Below are 21905 nucleotides of genomic sequence, written 5' to 3' on the forward strand. Positions count from 1 at the left end.
TTGCAGCTGATCGAACAGATCATCGATCCTTGGCAAAGGATATCTGTTCTTTATGGTAACTTTATTTAGCTCTCGGTAGTCGATGCACAACCGCATCGATCCGTCCTTCTTCTTTACAAATAGGACAGGAGCTCCCCAGGGAGATGAACTAGGTCTGATAAAACCTTTCGCCAGCAGTTCATCCAACTGGGTCCTCAGTTCTTTCATTTCCGTCGGAGCTAATCTGTAAGGTGCTCTTGCTATCGGAGCCGCTCCAGGAATGATGTCTATTCTGAACTCCACTTGTCTATCTGGTGGCAAACCAGGTAGTTCTTCGGGAAAAACTTCGGGGTATTCAGAAATGACAGGAAGATCCTCGATCTTCGGCTTAGGTTCTTCTATTATCACTTGAGCCATGTAAATTACACAGCCTCTGTTCAAACACCTTGAAGCTTTCAGCATAGATACGTCCTCGGGTAACCCGTACTGCGTATCTCCTCGAATGGTAAGCGATTCACCACTCGGAGTCTTTAAAACTATCTGCCTTTTGCCGCAAATGATTTGGGCCTGGTTATGGGATAACCAGTCCATGCCTAGGACAATGTCAAAACCCGCTAATTTGAAGGGAAGTAGAGATAAAGGAAAAGAATGGTTCCTAATGGACATTTCACATCCTTCTAGAACAGTTGAGACGGTTTCTATCGTGCCGTCTGCTAACTCTACTTCGTATTTCGCATCAAGGGTTTTGATAGGCATATTTAGTAGTTGGCAAAATTTCTGGTCTACAAAGGATTTATCGGCGCCAGAATCGAATAGTACTCTTGCAAATATATTATTTACGAGAAAAGTACCTGTAAGCACGTTGTCGTTCTGGACCGCTTCCTTTGCATCCATGCGAAAAACTCTCGCATTTGACTTCTTTGTCTCTTCCGCCTTCTTGGCATACTTAGGGCAGTTACTCTTGATGTGCCCTTTTTCATTACAACCATAGCAGGTTGCATCCTTGATCTTTTTGCACTCCACAGTCTTATGATCCTTGGACTTGCATAGTCCACAGGAAGGAGTCTTTGATTGTGACTGTGAGTTTGATGCAAATCTGCACTTCCCAGAGTGGGGTTTCTTGCAGATCTTGCAGTTGGGCCTTTCACCAGTTTGCCCATCTTTCTTCGCTTCCGACCCTCTTTTGCTTTCACCGTTTCCACGGTGCTTCTTCCCTGATCTTCGTGAGGTATCATCCTCACGTTTTCTCTTCTCAGCCTCCTTGTTCCTTAGTGTCCTCAGACGGACAGCGTCTAAGGTGAGAGACAAGGAGAGGTCAGTAACTGACCTGAAGGTGGTCGGCCGAGAAGCCTTTACGCTAGCCTTTATTGCAGGCTCTAATCCCCCAATGAAACGGGCGATTCTTCGAGGTTCTGGGGTCACAAGGTACGGAACCAGGCGAGACATCGTATTGAAGCTCGTCAAATAAGCCTGGCAGTCCAGGTTCGTCATTACCAGTGACACAAAGTCAGCCTCGATCTTCTCAACCTCATGCTGAGGGCAGTAGTTTTCTTTAATGAGAGCAATAAATTCCTCCCATGTCATTTTGTACAAAGCAGACTTACCAGATGCCTGCACCAACGCCCTCCACCATGCCAGGGCCTCGCCCTTAAAAGACTGGGACACATACTTCACCACATCCCTCGCTGCACACCCGCTGATGTCCACAATAGTGTCCATCTCGTCTAGCCAGGTGATACAATCAACAACACCTTTCTCCCCTGTAAATTCCCGAGGCTTACATGATACAAAGTATTTGTAGGTGCAACCCTTAGCACTGGATGCATCAGTATATTCTCTATCGCGATGAACGCTGTGCTCAGTGGACGAGTGTTTGTCGTCATCTTTCTTGGGTTCAGAGGGTGGTTTGGAGTGTGTCTTTGGTTTAGAGGGTGGTTTTGACACGGTTCTGCCTTGGGACTCAGTATATTGACGATCAATAGCTGCCTGAACAGCATTGTCAATCAGAGCCTTCAGTTGTGCGCCTGTCAGATGTACTGGCGTATTGTCGTATTCATCATCATTAGTATGGCTATTCTCTCCGTTAGGATCCGCCATTGTAACTTGAATCTGTTACAGAAGATAACAAAATTTTATTCAGGAGATTATTATATAATTGTCTTTTATGACAATTTGTCAACCATGGTACATAGACCATATTTGGTTAACTTATTATTTCATTAAATATTAGGATTTGAATATATCCTATTTCAGCTATATAAGTATTACGCATAAAGCCTAATCTGTGATGTTTATAATATAGCGGCCGAATCAAGGCTAGAGAATTACGTAGTTCTTTATTCTTTCTGCAGGAGTCATAGACCACTGCTTTTGTCGTTATAGACAATAAACGGCCATTGGCACTCACCGTAGGCCTACATCATCTCTAATGGATGTTTTATGGATTGCCCGTAGCATTTCTAATGGATGTTTTAATAAGGTTGGCCCGTAGGCACTACATCACTTAATATGGAGTTTTAATAATATTGGCACCGTAGGTACTACATCACTAATGGATGGTTTAATAATACTGGCCCGTAGGCCACTTACATTCACTTAACGGATGTTTTTAATAATATTGATCACCTTCATTGGTGATTTAACCACGATTTATAAATCATTTAGTGGGGTTTTGAAATCCTTAAAGGATTATTGTATAAGAATGACGTGCGTGATTTTAACGAATCACATCTGCCATGATTGTTAACATGCGTACAGAGGTTAACAGGGAATCAGAATCTTTTCAATTAGGTCGTACCATCTTGACTGGATCTTAAAAGACACCAAGCTAGGTTTCACCTTTTAAGATTCTTTATTTAGGCAGATCAATATAAAAGGAATGGTTCTGATTTATTTTTATACATATTAAAACAAAACTCATAACATACATTCCATGATCTCAAATACAATTACATATTGCCCTAAACGGGTCTTTCAAATAGTACATACCTCCATAGAGGTTTTTTTTTTTTAAAATAAGTGACAAGTCCACGTAGGGACTAATACAGGATAGGTGTCCATGCAAGGACTAAAGATAAGTCCACGTAGGGACTGAAATATGATAAGTTGTCCACACAGGGACTTATTTCAAAGTAGATATTACATTAGTACAACTATTAAGGGCTAATGGTCACGTTTCTTCTTTTTGCCCTTTAGTAGGTTTGCCAAGCCCTTGAGAAATCCTCGGTGGCTTTTCTTCTCTTCCTCGAACTCTCTCTCCACACGATCTAGTCGATGGAGTATTTCTTCCTGTTCAGGAGGAGAGAAACGTGGTTGTGGCGCTTGATGCGGAACTGGAGGTCTGGGAGGTATTGGATACCCATGAGCTGAGTAGTCCGGTGGTCCCATGTTTCCATGTGCTCCGTCAGGGTAGCGCGCATTATATCTTGTCGACACCACATATGGGTCGCGCTCATAGCCGTAGTTGTATTGTGCTTGTGATGGTTCGAACGGGTTGTATGCCGTTGGACCCGTGTAAGCTGGTATGGGTTGGTCATACCCAAATGGTGGCGAATTTTGTGCAGCTGGTGCGGAGTTCGCCTCCTGTATAGGACTTGAAGGTCCTTCTTCTTGTAGTGGCGGATAGTGGCTACTACTAGAATGTCGAGGAGTGCTGAAGTGGATACCCCCTCCTCCTCGTGTAGACATACGAGCATTTGTCCTCCTACGCCTTGGCGGATCAGGTATTACTGGTTGCGCCGGTGGCGGAGGTGGTGGCGTAACTGCCACAAAGCGTGAATCCTTAGAGGGATCCTGCGGATGTCGCGGTTGTTGTGATGTCTGTTGAGGTGGCGTGTAGTACCACTCATGTCGGTCAAACAACGCCTGGAAACTGTCTGGTCCTTGATAGGGTGTGCCATGGAAGGATGACCCATCAGAAACTTCTATCGGATGCGTGGGTGTACCACGCGCTGGTTCAGTAGGATCCTCATCTTCCTCCATGGGATCTTCAGAAAAGTGGTCTTGTGGCCCTAGTGGAACAAAACCTGAAGGTTCCTGTATGTAGTCAGCCGGATTAAACTGACCTATGTAGTATGGAGTAGGGTCGTCATAATTCCGGGTCGATACTGAACGTTGTAGAGGTATGAAGGAAGGTTGTGGGTTGTTGGGATCATTCTCTGAGTTTGGTCCAAAGGAGTGCCGGTAGGATGGCGTCGAGCTGTGCGAGGTGGAATGCCTTGCGGGTTCGTAAAGATCTCTTCGTCGTTGTGGCTCTTCACTCCGTGTCATCGAAGGATGTCTTGTACCAGATGGTCCAGCCTCGTTATCGTGATGTGTCACGATTTCTCCTCGGCCTCTTCTTCCCCTTCCTCTTCCTCGGAATATAACAGGTGGCATTTTCCTGCTTTATAAAACTTTAAAATTCCAATAATAAAAGAAAAAGACAAAATTGGAATAACAATTCGAATTTGTCCTAAGTTATTGTCTAGACTCAAGTATGTGCAATTGTGTCATTGAGATTAAACACAATAGGATAGTGTTTAATTCACTCAACGTTGGCTCTGATACCAACCTGTCACACCCCGATTTCCACGTGTCTCACCGGTGGGCCCGGTGGGGGATTACCGTGACGATGTTGGCAACAATATAGTCAAACCACACAATTATATAATGCACAACGGAAGCTTAAAGATAAATAAATATATTTCAACCTCTGATTGTAATATCAAATGTATTACAGAAGTCGAATGTATCCACAGCGGATCAAAATAAATAAATATTGTTCATTCAGATACGGCATCGAGTTTGCGAGACTATTCGTGATGCTTAGGCAGCTAATACCAGCCAATTTCGTCTAGCACCTGCACTTAATCTTTTTTGGGGAAAATACGTCAGTTTACACTGGTAAATACATTCAACTGACACATTTGAAAATGTTTATTAAAATTGATTTGAATGCACAAGGCACAAACTCTTTTATAACTTGGGAAAATTATAATAAAATCTTGTGAACGTTTTACATGTTCTTTTATGCGTTCAGTAGCCCGGGTCGTGCCGGGTTAAAGATTTATAGACACACCACGTTTGCGTAAAACCGTAGTATAAAAACCAACGGCTACGTCTTTTAATTTAATGTCGACACTTTATACCGGGTGTACGCCTACACCGGGATGTCGATGGTCGTGGCCATTTCGTAAAATGATGCCAAGGATATCCGGGACAACGGTCATTAAACCCCCCAAAGGCTTATAAGATACAAAACTGTTTAAATGAGCCGATCATATTATTTAATTTAACCACCTAAGCGATGGAAGAATACAATGCTCAATCAAGCGGTATTAATATACCGTAACCCAAGCCCATATAGGGGAAATAAGTTAAAGTATTTACCTTTGCAAGTATATTTCCTTAGTTTGGATTAAATCACCGATAGCTTTTACTGGGGCTCCTAATCTGGAACGAAGGTTTTAATTAACCTCTTAGAATCCTAACGAGTCGTTATAATGGCCGTAGCCTAGACCGGTTGGTTCCGATATATATAGATATGGTTTAATCGCGCGAAAAGGCGAAAACCGAGAATGGAGTGTGATTCTGTCCCAACAAGTTCAGAGACTTGTTTTATATGGGTTAATGGTTCACACTCTGGATTTTGGGGTTCAAATGATATTATTTGACCCGTATCGGCTAAATTATGAAAACTAGTTTCATAAGCCGAACCGTGCGCGCAATAGGCGAAACGGTTAACCATGAGAGTCGTACGCTTATTTCCTAAGTCAATATGCCTTAAATGGGTTGTGGTATCAGTAGGATACCTTCCGTGACGCCCGTAACGAGTTTAAGTTAATATTATGCCCCGTAGGGGCTTTTCGGTCATTTTAAAGACTTTTAAAGAGCTTTTCGAGTTCTACAGGAAATCTGAGTTTCCCGAACAGCTAATAAAGCTTAAAATACTTTATTTATTATTTAAAATCAGTAGCAACTGGAATCGGGTCAAAAGACCTTGTAGAACTCATGTTTTGGCCGAAAAGGGCATATTCGGTATTTACCGAACCGTAGCCATAACCGCAGGTTATGAGCGAGGTAAAAATTATTAAAAATCTTTAAAATTCCCAAAATATTATTTTAATACATTGGGTAAAAGTTTTGGTGACTAAATCTTGGTTTAGATAGGTGTTATGCTAATTGCGCCGTTTATTACAAAAGTTTATTTAAATTGCGCTAATTAGCATAACTCTCATTCTAGACCTCGGATTGACGTGAAACTTTAAGGACATGCTTCTAATTTAATAAGCAAGGTTTTGGTCCGTTCACGTGTCCGAAATACTCGTTTTAATTTCAAAAGGCCGTTACGGTCAACTTTTAGGCGAATGACGGAATTGCGCAAAAGACTCGGGTAACTCATGAACCGATCACTGAGGTTTATACCGACATGTGACCTGGTCCTAAGAGAGTCCTAAGGTATATTTATACCTCACTAAAACGGGTCAGAACTGAAGTCAAAGCAAAAGTCAAACTTTTGCGACATTCGGCTCCGAACCGGTTCAATATAGCAAATGATCGATTCAAACGAGCGCAAACAAGTTTATATACTTATTATCATGTTTTATGATTGTCAAAACAGGTTCCATAGTATGTACATTACAGATTATGCATAAATCGCTAAAATAGCTTCCTGTTGACTTTTTAACCGCACGTTTGACTCGATATTTGACATAGTTAGAGTGGTGATCAGGGGGAACCCTTTTAGGGGTTTATTACCCTCATTGATACCAACTTATAACCACTTTTGATTCGTCATAAGACTGAACCATTTGCAAGTTATTGTAATGACAACCGTTAGTTACGACGGTTGAGTTTCTAAGCTAAAACTATGGAAATGCATGACCACAATGGTTGTGAACGACTTACAGAAGTGTGTTCTTGCTTATAGAGCAGAGAAAAGGACTTGAGAGATTAGAATGATCAGTAGATGAGTTGTTTGAGGTGTGGTGAACATATGCTCACAATGTGGCTATTTATAATGTTCAAAAGGCCTTTAGATCATCACAACTCATGCTACAACTGATCATGGATGGTGGGCAGGTGTCCCTAAGTGTTATGGGTCGAGTAGGGGGCGCCCATGCTTCATTAATTGAAGATTTGATCGTTCACAAGCTCAAAAGGCAAGTCTGTCCAAACATTCTGCATCTAGGCGTCTAATGCGGCCCGCATGGGAGTTCCATGCGTTTCTAATGCGGGCCGCCTGGGATTTAAATATCAGGCGAGTAAAAGAGGAGGCTCGCGGCCCGCCTCAACTTAACCAAACATGCAATGCGGGTCGCGTAGGGCCTGTTTTTCAGATTTTTAAAATCTTTTGAAATGATTACGAAATCCTGGTAATTAATAACGAAATCTTTCGTAATGATTTACCTGACCTTTCGGTTTTGAAGGGGTAACTTTGCGGTTTGGCCCTCGGTTATTTACCAATAGGGGCCTCGTGTTATTTACCCGCGTTGTTAAGTCCCCGGTTAGTTTATTAATTATTCAGAAAGCCTTAACTTTCATTATTGACGCTTTTAACCCTTCTCATACGAATTCGAGTATAACTCTCTCGTTTTAAGACGGAACTTCGTGGAATTTATGTAGTATATTCTAGTGAGTGTGTAATACTGTTACGGAGCCTTGGGAACGTTAAAGGGTCACTCAGAGGTAATATTAAACATGTTGACACAGTTAACCCCTGTAGCTCGTAATCTCTCACTTTCTTCCGCGTTTCGCTTCCGCACGATCTATGATTTATTCGTTTGAAGGTTCGAGCATTATTTAGGGTTACTATACAGTATATTTACCCTTGTTGACATTTATAACCCTCGAATTTATATACTTTCAAGGTTTGTCAAAATTGGTCCTTTATTTAATATCAATGCCACGTGTAAACAAATGACACGTGTTAACACATTATTGGACGCAAAAATTCGAGGTGTTACAGTAACAATTTATTTTCCAGCTTCAAACATTTATTTTTCTGTACATATGTTGCTTACCAACACACTCATTATACTTTGGTATTGTTGAGTGTTATAGTTGATTTGTAAGGCATCAAATTGTACAAGTGAAAATCTTAATATGTAATGTACTGGAAAATGTACTTATTTCCATGCGTAAGCCCTTAACTTTATGGGTCATGGTATTGTACATTATTATGTATTCACATATACCACTTAACTTTATAGTTTAGAATTTTAAAAGAAGGCATGCATCTTAGGAGTTCTAGTGATTATTCCATATATAAGAGATTAGCCTTAGGAAAGACTTAATCTGAAATAACTTTAGTGATAGCATTATGTTAGAGAGTTCTTGATTATCATAAGAGACATCATGGTCGATTTGTCCTGATCATCATGCTCTAATTTTCTTCTTTATAATCTTTATCAGAAGAGAGCAATAGGATTGTCGTGTCTTAAGAAATAATCAAGGATTTAATTTAAGAGCTAATTCTAATAGAAACTTTAAATAAAGCAAACATTTTGGGTTTAGGAATTAGAGTGGATGAGATATATGTAGAAGTAAATTATAGTGAGTAAAATTATGGGTACTTAAAATAAGGCAGACGAAAAGATCATAAAATTAAGTAAGGATCATTGATATAAGGATCATTATATGAAGAGGTTGTGATATGTCTATTACTAACATCAAAATAATAGACTTATTTAAAGTTCTACTTAAACGAAGACAAATCACCTTTGGCCAGAAGTGTAATCATTTAAGCATGTGTGCAAAGTAATCGTGACAAATCAGCTTTGGCCAGAAATGAGACAATCACTTTAGTTATGCACTTGTCAAGCATGCTAAACATAAATGAATTAAATCAGCTTTGACCAGAATTAAGACATTTCACGTTTTTAATGCATACTTAACATAGCTTTTATAATACTTGAACAATAAATAGATGCATCAAATCAGCTTTGGCCAGAAGTGATACATCAGAAGCTCATTCAAGTTAAGCCATTTTGGTTTTGTAAAAGATTATTTGATCCTTATTAATTAACCAAGTATTTACAAAACCAATTATTAATTAGCTAAGTCTTAGTTCACATTAAAAAAAACCTAAAATTATGAGGTTTCGAGTGAGATCTCGACTCAGTTGTGAGGTCTCGAGTGAGATTTCGAGTCAAGTCTCGACTCATCTTGCAACATTATGAGGTCTCGACTCATTAAGGTCTCGAGTCGCAACCTCAGTGTCTCGAGTCGTAATCATGGTCTCGACTGCTGTGTTTTATGAGATCTCGACTCCTTGATGAGGTCTCGAGTCGCAACCATGGTCTCGAGTTGTGAAGATTGAAGTCCTTAGTCGGAACCTTAGTGGTCTCGAGTCGTAACCTTATGGTCTCGAGTTGAAATCGTTGTCTCGAGTTATAAAGATTTGAGAACACTTATGATTTCGAGTCGTGACCTTGTGGTCTCGAGTCGAAATCTTGGTCTCGGCTCGTTAAAATTTATCTCGAAACTTCTGTTACAGCTGATTAGTGTGATAAGTTTGAATCAGCTAATTTTAAGGGATTTTGATTATAATTTCAAAATATCTCTATCTATCCAAGTTAATTATTCGATTAAAATAATATATTATTCGAAACTTGGAGATAAAGTTACACAATTTTAAGAAATATAATCAAAATCTAACTTATCCCTAAATAAAGGGATTTCTTTTAAAATTAAATGTTAATTACATTATTACCAACAAAAAAAAACGTTGGATCAAAGGTAATACACATTCCGATATCATAATTATAATATTAATAAGAGTGTTTTCCATTGAATTCAATTAATTTATAATACAATGGACAAAACTTGGTTAATGATTGCAGCAAACTTTATTTATGATATGAGATATTCTTTTCATCATCATTCATAAGCATCCATAAAATATTGACTTCAATTAAATATTGATGAAGTGTAATTCGTAGAATAATTCAATGAATTAATTTTGATTTCGAATTTCAAAATCAACATATCAGTGGGAATTATTACCGAAAAAGTTTAACTGCTTTCGATTATTTTCATAAAACAACTTAGCAATCATCAAAGATAAAATAATTTTGATTGATTTTAATTTCCAAATCGATTCATTGAATTCCTTGATTGAATTGATACAATCAACATCTGCTCTGATACCACATGTTGATTATATCATAACAACAAGGGTAAAACATAAACCCTAATGATGTAAATTCAATCATGAACAATAAAATAAGAGGTGTGTACCTGATTAGCAGTCACCACACCAGAGAGGGAAGTAGACGTCATGTTCGTCAGATTGGTCTGGTTCCCCTTTAGGATGTATCTTCTTAATGGTAGTACCGAGTTCTTTAGGGTTGAAGAACTCGTAGTAATGGAGAGAGAGGAGGGGCGATTTTAGTGTGATGTTATGAGGGTCTAACCCTAATCCCTCTCTAGTAATCTCCTTATATACACCCAAGGGGAAACCCAATTAGTTAATTAAGGTAATATGGCCCATCAACAATTACCAACTAATTTATTATAGGTTTTAATATATTTTGATCTATATTATATAAATGATAATAATGGCTACTAGATTAAATATAAATAAATAAATATTTAATCTTACATTTATCTCCAACTTAAAAAAAATATATTTTGTTTTCTAAATTTCTTTTTTATCTAGATTTTTTTTTCTTTTTCAATAATTTAAATATAACCAGAAAACTTGTTAAAAATAATATTAAATACCGTGTCAGATATACCTACTCAAACGAGAGGGAAAAACAAATGAATAAAATAATTATGTTTACATTTTTACTAGATTAAACCTCATTTTTCATCTGCTGATAGCTTAAAAATTGTATTTCTCATCCAATGGTTTATAAATTCTATCATTTCTAGTCCACCACTCTAACAGTCATCCATTTCTCTGTTAAGTTTCTGTAAAAAAGAAAATAATACTCCTGGACTTAAATTGTTATTACAAAACTTTTATAACCGGGTGGCAAGCGGTTTGGTCTTCAGTTTTAGTGAAGCTCAAGCTAGAGACTAAGACTGTGAAAACAACAAATCATAAGCCGAAGGCAGATCACCTTTTTCTAGAATTACTCACTTAACCCGACTCCATTTTTTCATATTCATTTTGACACGAGTCATTACAAAAGAAAAAGAGAAAAAAAACCCGTTTTGATGTGTTTTGCTCATAACCCGTTATGGCTGGGTTTGTCTTGACCCGTTACCCAAATCCACCCTACCCACCAAGTTTATTATATCTAGTTTTTTTTTATTATGATTATTATTTAGGGGTTGTTTGTTTAGCTCTTAATGAAGCTCTTAATGGTTCAGACAGACCTCTTACTGGTTGGGGATGATGATGGGGTGGTTTGTGGCTTGAAGAAGTAGGGATGGGATGGGACCAGTTGTAATATTTATTTGATATATTTAATTCTTTTATTTTTATCATTAACGATAAATACATAATTTCGCACACATTTAATTGGGAAAGTTAACGTCATCCATCGTCAGCGACCACAATTGTTAATAAGTGTATACCATTATGGGCCTCTATATAATTTGGGAAAACCACGGGGACCGTCCGAGAAGTTAACTATATTCTATAAATAAAAAATTATTCCATTAGACCATTATTTTTTATTTAATTTGCTTTTTTTTTGTATAACTTGAGGTTGTTAACTTAAAAAAAAAAAAGAGTAGAATAAGCATCTTTCTTTAATTTTTTCTCGACATTTTAGTAAAAACTTTATAAAAAAACAAATTTGTAATCAAGTTAAAGTACCTTTTTGTATCGTAAGTGGCACAACCCCCGACCCCTATTCCGGGAGCAGGCGGCCGTGAGCCAGTTTCAGTAGTATCGGTGTTTATTAATTTGGCAGCGGAAAATTTCATCGGGACCGTAGTTAGAAATATTTTATCAGAGTTAAACACCAAAAATATTTAAAGTAAAGAAATGGGATAAAGCCCAAGTTTCTCTGATAATATTTTTATAAGTGGGACAAAACCCGATTTTTCATTTTGATACATTTATAGGGAATAACCCCAATTATTGAAATTAATTTTTAATTAGGTAACTTTTATTGCCACTTTTCTAAGCCTTCAGTGCTCTCCAGCTGGCTTTTATTGGCTTCACACTAAGTTACCTGAAACATGTGTTTAAAACATTTTATCAGCAGGAAATACTGGTGAGTGAATCCCATTTTAATCAAAAAGAGTTTTATCTTTTAACAATATTGAGAGCGATTACAATGTTTATATCTACACAATTACTCATTCAGTACTTGCCACTCGACCGGATCTGTGGCTATGGTCATATCACACGTTGGCTAACTCTTCGTCCAATTGTGAAGATTATCAAGTAATGTATACAAAACCCCATAATACCGGCAGTAATTGAAGAATTACAAAGACTCAATCACTGCTAAATTGCATTGTAAAATATTTAAGGTTTTGTAAAAACAGTTTATAAAAAGGAGATTACTCACATTGCTATTTTAGGTCTTTCCTTTGTGACTTCCTGGTTACAATCTAATTAAATAAACAATGCACACGTGTTAGTATAATAACCCATTTTAACATTAGTAATACCCTCCCCGAGACGGCATTCCAACGACTACGTCGGGCAGAACCACGACAGCCGTTACAGAACCCTAGATCAATCGGGCAGAGTATCTAATACGTATCCAGGGGTTATGATACTTACAACGAGGCAGAGCTTCGCTAATTAGGGGGTATAATGCCCTGGTATAGGGCCTACACTACAGAAATTGAGAGAGAATCACGAAATTTGAGCGAGGAATTGAAATGCCGATCGTTCCAATTTATAGGGCCTGTTTTGGGTTTTTACGCGGCCCGCGTAAGACGTAGCTAAGGGCTACGCGGCCCACGAGGTCCAGAAAAGGCGGCTAGGGTTACTGAGTCATCGACACGTGGCGACACCAGGTTTTCGCTTATCGTTGAGCTGTCGCGGCCCGCGTAAGCTTAAGCTTACTTCTACGCGGCCCGCGAGCGACTGGCAAATCTTGTTTTCCTTAATTTCTACTAGCATGAAGGTGTTTCGGGACCGGTTTTCGTATACGGGGTGTATTTTAGGACATATAGGGGTATTCTAAATATATTAGGGGTGTCAGAAATATTTTAGGAGGGTTGATATATCTTGGTATAACTCATGAATTATTTAATAATATATATAGTGCACCCACATTAAGTATAGTAATCCAATTTCACTTTATCCCTACGTCACGGGACAGAACCCCAACGAATTTAAGCAGAGCCTTGACATACGTTACGGGGGCCTACGTCAGTCGGACAGAGTATCGATGATCAGGGTTAAAACACTTAAAACGGGACAAGGTTTTGAAGTATAATACGGTGAAATACTAATAAAAAATGGGGTGTATAATACTTAAAGAAAAATGAAATCTATGTGAGCATAGAAAGAAAGAAGGCGAAAGAATGGACAGAGCACTTTTGAATGCATCCTTCTCTATTTATAGTAATTTAGCAATAGCAATTTGAAAGGCACGTAAAATTTAGATTTCTTCTTATCAGTTGGCCACGTAACATACTTCACATTTCAAGGCCACGTAGCCTACTTTATATTAAATGTTTAGTTGAATTTTAACATTAGTTTATTAGTCCACGTAAGTAAACAACAATTAACATTAATGTTTTCAAATTTTCAATTGTTAGTTAAAATATTATTTTTATTTTATTATTATAATTAATTCAACTGTTTTACTCATTTGACGCTTATAACTTATAAAATATGGCGTTTTATAAAACAATGAACATGTCTTTAGAATGAGAATAATGTCATCTACATTTTGAACTAAGTTTCATTAAAAACAGAATAGGTTCAAATATAATGGAGGAAATGAAGTTGTATTTGAGGATGGAAAATGTCATCAATTTGATGCAATTGTCTTTGCTACCGGCTTTAAAAGATTAAGTAATCATTTATGGCTTCAGGTAATGTTTTATCAATTTGTCGTATTTTTCAAGTCTACTTAGTTATTATTTTCTACGTTTTACGTCCTGGTCTAACTTTTGTAAATTTAGACACCACAACGTAAGTGCGTGTTTGATTTAACAGTCCCACCGTAAAACACGAGTGCTAAATACTAGTTTATGTTAAAAACACAGGGTGCTGATAATCTTTTGAACAAAGATGGGTTTCCAAAGCAAATGCATCCAAATCATTGGAAAGGACAAAATGGGATTTATTTTGTTGGGCTTGGAAAAAAAGGTTTGGTTGGAATTAGCAGGGATGCCCAAAGCACAGCTCATCACATTTTCAACTTAGTGTCAAATAAAATCCAGTTAATTTAAAAAATAATATGTTGTTATGAATTTAATTTATTGTAATAATATATGTACTTTTCCGTTTCATTGTAATCTAGAATTTTATTTCAAATCTTGTAATCGTTGACATTTTGGATCAATAAAGTCGCTTGAAAGGTTCACGCATTATTGTATTAAACAAGAATGAAGAAGAATAGCACAGGTGTCGATCTTAACCTCCGATGCATGCAGAAACTTGATTTATAGACGCCCAACTCAAACCGAACTTCAATTTCATTTCAAAACTATTACATGTGCTTCCGCCAAACTCTTCAATTTCATTTCAAAAACTTAACACGTTCTTCCGCCAAACTCTAACCGAACGCGTCAATTTCAATTTCCGCCAAACCTAACTTTCGAACTAACTTCTACCGAAAATTAGGTGGGTTCCGCTGTTGAAGGAGAGGCCAATTTCTGTTCGCCTTTTTTGGAGGATACGAAATTGAGAAAAAAGTGGGGGAGGAGACGCATGAATGGATTAATAAGTTAAAGAAAAAAAAAACTTGATTGTTTTTAATTATAATATTTTCTTCAAACCTTTTGGGGAGGAATACGAATTCATTTTTGCAATCTGACTTTTAGTTTATAAATTAAATATCATATATACTTGATAAAACATATGATTAAAACATACAATTACAACCCCTTAACTTTCTAAAAGCTTTATAATCGAGTTTTACATATTTATTTTATATACGTGTCGATATAAATTCAAAATGAATTAAATTTAGACGTAAATTTTATTTTTTCCATAATCAAGTTGGGTCTAATATAATACGTTTTTATAAATTCGAGCCACTTTACATTTTGACACTACTGCAACGCGTCATAACTATTTTCTTATGTTCTTATTTTTATGCATCTGCCGGTATAAATTCAAGTTCGTTTACAATTCGACGTAAATTTTCTTCGGAAATATGCAGGGCCAAATCCTACTTATTTTTATGTACAATTTCAGTTGATCTATGTTTTGAGGTAAATTACTATTAGCAAATTGTGTGAATAGTGTTTTCATCCTATTGGCTATTTTTTATTTCTTTCTTGATTTTTTTTTCTGGACTTTATTATTTTTACTTTTCTTTATGTTTAGTATTTTAGTTTTAGGTTTCCTTTTTCATTAAAGTTATACTTAAGATAACGTTTACGTTCTCATTTACAATTAATTTAAAATCAGTCTGTCCTGCTATCCAATTTCAATTTATTTTTATGGTTTTCGCTCGATGTAAAACATGTGTCGATATTCTTTTAAACATATTTATTTCGATTGCTGTACTGAACCAAAGTAGATATCGACCAAAACCCCGCAGCGTAGTGCGGCTAATTTTACTAGTTTAATATACTAAAAAATTACACAAATACATATCATCCTACCAATACATATATTTTTTTATTCTAATAAAACACAACATGGATGTGGATAGAGACCCACATGCAAATCTCTGCAAACAAACATACGTGTGTTATGCTATGAAATATCAACTATAAATAGAGTTATATCTCCACTAAGGCATTATACTTTTATCATTTCAATGACTCGTAATACAATGGTAAATGTTAAAGAATCTCATGTTATCATATTATTTATCAGTTTTCTTGTGCTTTTGATGTCATTTCAATGTAAGTTCTGTTGTTCCAATCATTTTATTATGTCCCAATTAAAAAAAAAACATCTTTATCAATATTTATTTTTTGAAGTTTCAGGTGCAAAAAATGAACACACTGATGTGAGTCCTTTAGCAGATTATTCAATAAAGGACTGTGGGAAAGCAGGTTGTGTTTACGATGACGTCGATAATCAATATTGTTGGTGCGGTATTACCAAGACTCCTGAATGCTGTTACGTACATCAAAAAGACTGTGACTGGGCTCTTAAACATCGACAACTTCGTCCCAAATGTAAAAACCCGGCCTCTTAAAAAGCGAAAGCTCAATCCTCTCTATATAAAGGATTAAAACTATGCGCTACAATTATATGATAAATAAAAATATATCTTCACTCTACATAAGAGTTTGATTAATAACTTTACATCTTTGAGGATCATTGAGCGAAACAACTTTCCGTGTGATTTTTCCAACCAAATTTTTCAAAAACGTAGTTCAACATTTAACTAAGACATATGTAAAAAAATAGCCTAGTGTTCATTTACGCCAGAACATCTATTTTATAAATTTCTAAAAAAAAACTTAAACATAAGGGTGAAGGGGGTGCTCACCTAATAGGTGAGTCCCCTCTCTTACGCCAAACCAATCCCCGTGTGCCACGTCAACTCCCCTCTTAAACTCCCCTAACACCCCAATTTGATGGCGCCACTCCCCTCTTAGGTGAATTGTTTTTTTTTAAAAAAAAAAAAAAAAAAAAGGAAAGCTGTGATTGGTCCCCTCTCCCTCTCTCCTCTCTCTCTCTCCTCCCCCTCTCTTCGGTGCCTCCACCCCCATTTTCTTCCCCGATTCACTCCCCCGCCTTAATGGCGCCGCCCCCCTAATCGGTGAAACCCCTCCCCGAACCCCTCCCCGAATTACGCCCCGTCCGCCCTAAGGTTCTACTTAATAAAATGCCATTTATATAATAAAAATTTACAACATGTGTATGGTGGTTTTTTGAGAAACCATGTGTTGGTTTTGAAAACCATCTGTTTATCTTATTTAGGTGTTGACACGTATTATGATTTTGTGTTTTTTAGACTCATCAGAGCATTCACATCCAATCCATCAAATTATACATACATTCCACTAAAAAACAACTCCTATATCAATATATTTTCACTAAAAACAAATACTTTTTCTCTCTCCTTTTCAATTAAATAATATTATCATTACATTTTTCTCTCTCCTTCACTCACAACCACTTTCAATATATATTAAAAAAATTATAGTGGGTGAACAATGTCCCCTCAAATATACAGATGAACAGTAACATTTTCTCTCTCCTCCACTCACAACCACTTTTTATACCCTTTATAATATAAAAACCCTTCCTCACATATTTTGATGGATAGAATGTGAATGCTCTCATAAATAGTTTCTCTCTCCACACACATCCAACTTCTCTCTAAATCTCTCATGTTGCATTGTGTTTTGGGGGGTTTTCGAACCTCACCACCGGCTGTTTGTTGTTTCTATGATGTTCTTGGTTGTTTTGGGGCATTTCAATCCACTAATCGAATGCAAGATGATGGTTGGGTTTGAACTGAATCGTTTAGGGTTTTGATTTTGAGATTTGTGGTGGCGATGATGGCTGTCTGCTACTTGGCATGGCAGCTCCGGTTGCAGCCATGGCGGCATCTGAGCCCCTTTATTTTGCGATAATGATGATTATTGCAGATATGAGTCGTTTGTTTTATTTATTGTTGTTTATTTGCTTTCTTTTGTTAATTTGACGATGGTGTTAGCGGTAGTTGTTTTGGTAGTTATGGTTATGGCAGTGGCCGGAATCCATAAACACCGTCGCCACCGTGGCGCCGCCGCAAACACCACCGTACGTGGTGGCCGTCTATCTATCTATCCCCATTTATCATACACCCGCACATTTCTCTCTCTATTTTTTGGGTTTTGTGGAACATTGAAGTGTAGTGATATATGCATATGGTTTCTTTTGAATTTGCAACTGGTTTGAATGTGCAAGATTTTTTAACCTCATTGGCGACATGTTGGATATGTATCTTGCCATTTGGGTGGCACTATGTAGTTCTATTTGGAGTGCCACCATGGTAAGGCGATTGTCGTCATGCCGGAGGACACCTGAATAGTTGGAAAAGGGTGGTGAAACATGTTTCTAGATGGTGGGTTCTTTCGCAGCTCATACGGATGTATTGATGATGTCGTATGAAGTGTGTTTGGGCGGTAGAGCACCACCTGTCGTGGGTGGGAAAGCATCGCAAACGGTGGTTGACGGTGGTCTTACCACCGTTTTAAAGAATTTTGATTCTCTGTTATGTGGTTATTAGTTTTAAATCATATAAAATTGGCTTTCATATTTGTTTTTTTTTTTTTTTTTTTTTTGAACGGCAAATTTGGATCACTGACGGACCACTGGAGTATCATCGTGCCACCAGCAGAACCACCCGATCATATCCATCTCCACTAGTCAATAATGTCTATACACCAATTCAGGAGGAAACCCAATAAATCTGGGAAAACCCCCTTTGTGGGAATCGAACCCATGACCTAATGGTCATAAGCCTTATCCCACCCCCAAAATACCACTAGGCTATAATGCCATGGGTTGGCTTTCATATTTGTGGTTACTAGCTTCTAGCTCAAGAGGGTAATTGAAAAACAGATCGATGATTAGATTTCGTAATACACAAAATGCTCCATACAGAGGCTGAGGTTTGTTGGAAACTTGACTTTTTATGTAAGAAAAGTTGCTTTTATTTTGATAACTTAAGTAATTCCATTGTTGGGTTTAAGTAGCCTTTGGGATTTGAGTTGTCTGTACAAATGATTTAACTTGAATATGCTTGAATATGCAACTAAGTGGCTGTATAAATGAGTGTAACTAAGTGGCTGTATAACTTGAATAGCCTTTTGTGGGTTGCAAGTGTAATGAGTAGAAATAAATGGCTACGATGAATAACTGGATTTCAGTTCAGCCCAACTGACTCTAGGAAAGTCATAATTATCGATGTCGTAATCAATGGGTCACAATTTTATGCCCCCATCGCAACGCGAGGGGTGGTTAATGCTAGTTTAATTTAATAATTAAATAAACCAAAGTTAATAGGACCTATCATATGAGCATCAGAATAGCCCGGAAACCACCACCTCCCCTAAGGACCAAATTTGATTTGAAACCCTCACTGTTCTCCGCTCAAACCATAGCCCGGAAACCACCACCTCCCCTAACCTGCAAAACCCCACCACCTACAGTTCCGACGGTTCAAAAATCTTTCCCCCACGCCCCTAACGACGCCCTCCTGTGGTGAAGTTAGCGCCGACGCGCAACCCAACCATTGACGCCCCAGATTGATGCGAAACCATCGATCACTCAGAAATGATAGCAAATAATGGCAGGGGTAAGTATTTATAGTTTTTTCGTCCTCCTTCGAAGAGTCTCGACCGTTTCAAAACCATCGATTAAAAAATAATCCACGCGTTTCAAAAGGCAAAAGAAGTCGACGCCACTTTTGAAGTTCAAAATCCTTACGATTATAAAAAAAAAAAAAACACTCAACTATTACGTTGGTTAATGTGAACCATCAATTACATGTCGTTTAAAATTTCATAATTGTTACATCGGAACGAACACACGTGTGTTTAACAAAAGAGACGCGTTGGTTAATTGAGTTTCAATCGGTTTGTTTTATAGATGGAATTGGGGTACGCTTGTACGGTGACAGAACTGGTGTATGCCTTGCGGTTAGAATGTCGGCTGGATATTATAATGGTAATGGTCGTGTCGGTTTTATCGATGGAGCGGTGGACGTTGTTGCTTTGATTCAGTTCGGTTAATCAATGGAATTGGTGTGCAGTGACGGATTTCGTATACGCAGTGCGGTTAGAATGTCAGTTGGATTTTATAAATGTAATGGTCGCGCCTCAGGGCCGTCTCCGAGAATCCTTAAGAATTCCTGAGCCTTGTGCGAGTAAAAAAAATTGGCCCTAAATATAGTGTGTGTATATATATTGATAATCAGTAATAGACAATAGTTGTAACAAGAATAAACAAAAAAAGTTATTGTATCAAAATGATCTATGTTTAATAGTTAAACAAATAGTGAGGTTCTCCATTTGTATTCAACGGTGATTAAGTTTCCAGATCCAACGAAATTTTCTATATCTCATGCTCCACAATCAGCAACCAAAATTTTAATATGCACATCACATGTTTCAATTGAAATATAGAGTTCGAGTATTATCTAAAAATAGTAAGAAGACCAGCACAATTAGTTTCGGGATTGTTAAGAAAATTAATCAATTATCACAATTATCTTTATTCATAATTATCACAATTATTCATATTCAAAGAGTGAATACACAACTTATATTTAGCATCGATTAAAACAATAAATACGAGTTGTCTACAAATAAATTAATACATCTAACATTAGTTTAAACACCATCCAGACAAACAAAAAGAACTAACACTTAAATTCTTTAATAAAAAAACTCTAATATGTGTAAACGTATCAAATTTGTTTGACAACACAAACATTTTCATACAAATAAATAAATAGAACTAGAAATTGAGTTCAACTGGGTTTATATTTTAAATGAGTAAATGAGAAATAAAAGAAACTACGAGTTTAAACAAGAAAAGATGTAAAATTTGTTTTTTATGTAAATGATTAAATAAGAAGGAAACGACTTACAAATTGAAATGACGTGAAAAATCATAATAAGACTAAAACATTGAAATTTATATGTTAAAAAATCAAAATAAAAGACTAAAATATTGGCCGCCTATCCCCCTGTTTCCCATTATTAAATCACTTAGGTAGTGTTTGGTATGCATGAATGAGAGGTAGAATGGAATGAGTGATTACGAGGGAATGAAGAAAAGAGTGTTTGGTTGGTCAATGGAATGAAATCCCCCAATTCAAAAAGCATTCCATTCCCTCAAAATCATTCCTTCCACCACCCATGTTTTTTTTTTCATTCCATCCCCTCTTGCACCATTCATCAACAACACCACAACCCACGACCTTCACCACAATCCACCACCACCCACCACCATCACCATCGCCGCCACCCGCCACCACCCGCCACCACCCGCCACCACCTCACCCCGACAACTGCCGTCGTCACCCACTCGCCACCGTTATCACCCACAACTGCGACCAACCGCCAACGCCACTCGCCGCCGTCGCCCACCACCAACGTCGACGCCACCACCAACCGCCGCCGCCACCAACCGCCACCTTTGCTGCCACCCACCACCAACGGCCACCTTGTCGCCACCACCACTTGTCGTCACCGCCGCACCGCCACTCGCCGCCACCACCACCAATTATCGCCGCCGCCGCCGACACCCACCACCGCCACCTATAGCCACCCACAATCACTACCACCGACCACCACCACCACTCACCGCTAATTTTATTACTCTGTTTTTCATGCCTACTGAATAATACACAATAATAATTCATTCCATTCACATGGTAACCAAACAATACATGGAATGGTAATGATCCATTGCATTCCCTCGTCTATTCCATTACCTCGTCCATTCCATTCCTTCGTCCATTCCATTACCCCATACCAAACAGACCATTAGTAATCAACTCTTGAGGGTTGAGGCCCATAAACAAATTATGGAAGAACCCAAAGAAAAGGAAAAAAATAAAACAACACCAGCGGGATTCGAACACTGAAATGTTGATGACATAGATAAGAGGCACACCAACTGAGCCAAAGAGCGAATTTGTATGTGTTTTCTACAATATATTTATATATAACATAAATATTTTTTAAACAGTTTTGGGCCCTTAGATATTATGGGCCCTGTGCGGTGGCACTTCCCGCACAGGCCCATAGCCGGCTCTGTCGCGCCTGTTTATTAATGTAGTGGTGTCCCTTGTTTTGTGAATCTTTTGAAAGGCGTGCGGGCTTAAGTATTTTGTGAATGTTATTAAACGCCACTTTAATTATACGTTTGATAGTAAACCGTA

At 37.7% G+C, this 21905-nt stretch overlaps 2 protein-coding genes across 3 annotated transcripts in view; both read left to right on the forward strand.

The window, feature by feature from the left end:
* The window catches only part of LOC110910183 (probable indole-3-pyruvate monooxygenase YUCCA10), a 33284-nt gene extending 18863 nt beyond the window's left edge, over positions 1 to 14421 (forward strand). Inside the window, exons 4-5 of one of the 2 annotated variants that reach the window (XM_035984097.1) lie at positions 13804 to 13923; positions 14098 to 14403. In XM_035984097.1, the coding sequence (XP_035839990.1) occupies positions 13804 to 13923; positions 14098 to 14283 (306 nt within the window). In that variant the 3' untranslated portion in view covers positions 14284 to 14403. Of the gene's footprint in view, positions 1 to 13803; positions 13924 to 14097 lie in introns of both variants that reach the window. The other variant, XM_035984098.1, reaches the window with a different exon arrangement.
* Positions 14422 to 15823: 1402 nt separating this feature from the next.
* Positions 15824 to 19949, forward strand: LOC110863960. Its single transcript, XM_035984099.1, has 3 exons — positions 15824 to 15912; positions 15997 to 16191; positions 19604 to 19949. The coding sequence occupies exons 1-3, from the start codon at positions 15825 to 15827 to the stop codon at positions 19744 to 19746; spliced, it is 426 nt and encodes a 141-aa protein (XP_035839992.1). The 5' UTR covers position 15824; the 3' UTR covers positions 19747 to 19949.
* The last annotated feature ends 1956 nt before the right edge of the window (positions 19950 to 21905 follow it).

This window comes from Helianthus annuus, chromosome 15 (assembly GCF_002127325.2).
Source record: "Helianthus annuus cultivar XRQ/B chromosome 15, HanXRQr2.0-SUNRISE, whole genome shotgun sequence".
Classification (NCBI taxonomy): Eukaryota; Viridiplantae; Streptophyta; class Magnoliopsida; order Asterales; family Asteraceae; genus Helianthus; species Helianthus annuus.

Excerpts from the sequence above, each read along its gene's own strand:
- LOC110863960 (XM_035984099.1), top strand. The coding sequence starts at position 15,825 with ATGACTCGTAATACAATGGTAAATGTTAAAGAATCTCATGTTATCATA. Across the intron at positions 15,913-15,996 it reads GCTTTTGATGTCATTTCAAT|GTGCAAAAAATGAACACACT; the intron begins GTAAGTTCTGTT and ends TTGAAGTTTCAG. Across the intron at positions 16,192-19,603 it reads TCGACAACTTCGTCCCAAAT|ATGGAATTGGGGTACGCTTG; the intron begins GTAAAAACCCGG and ends TTTGTTTTATAG.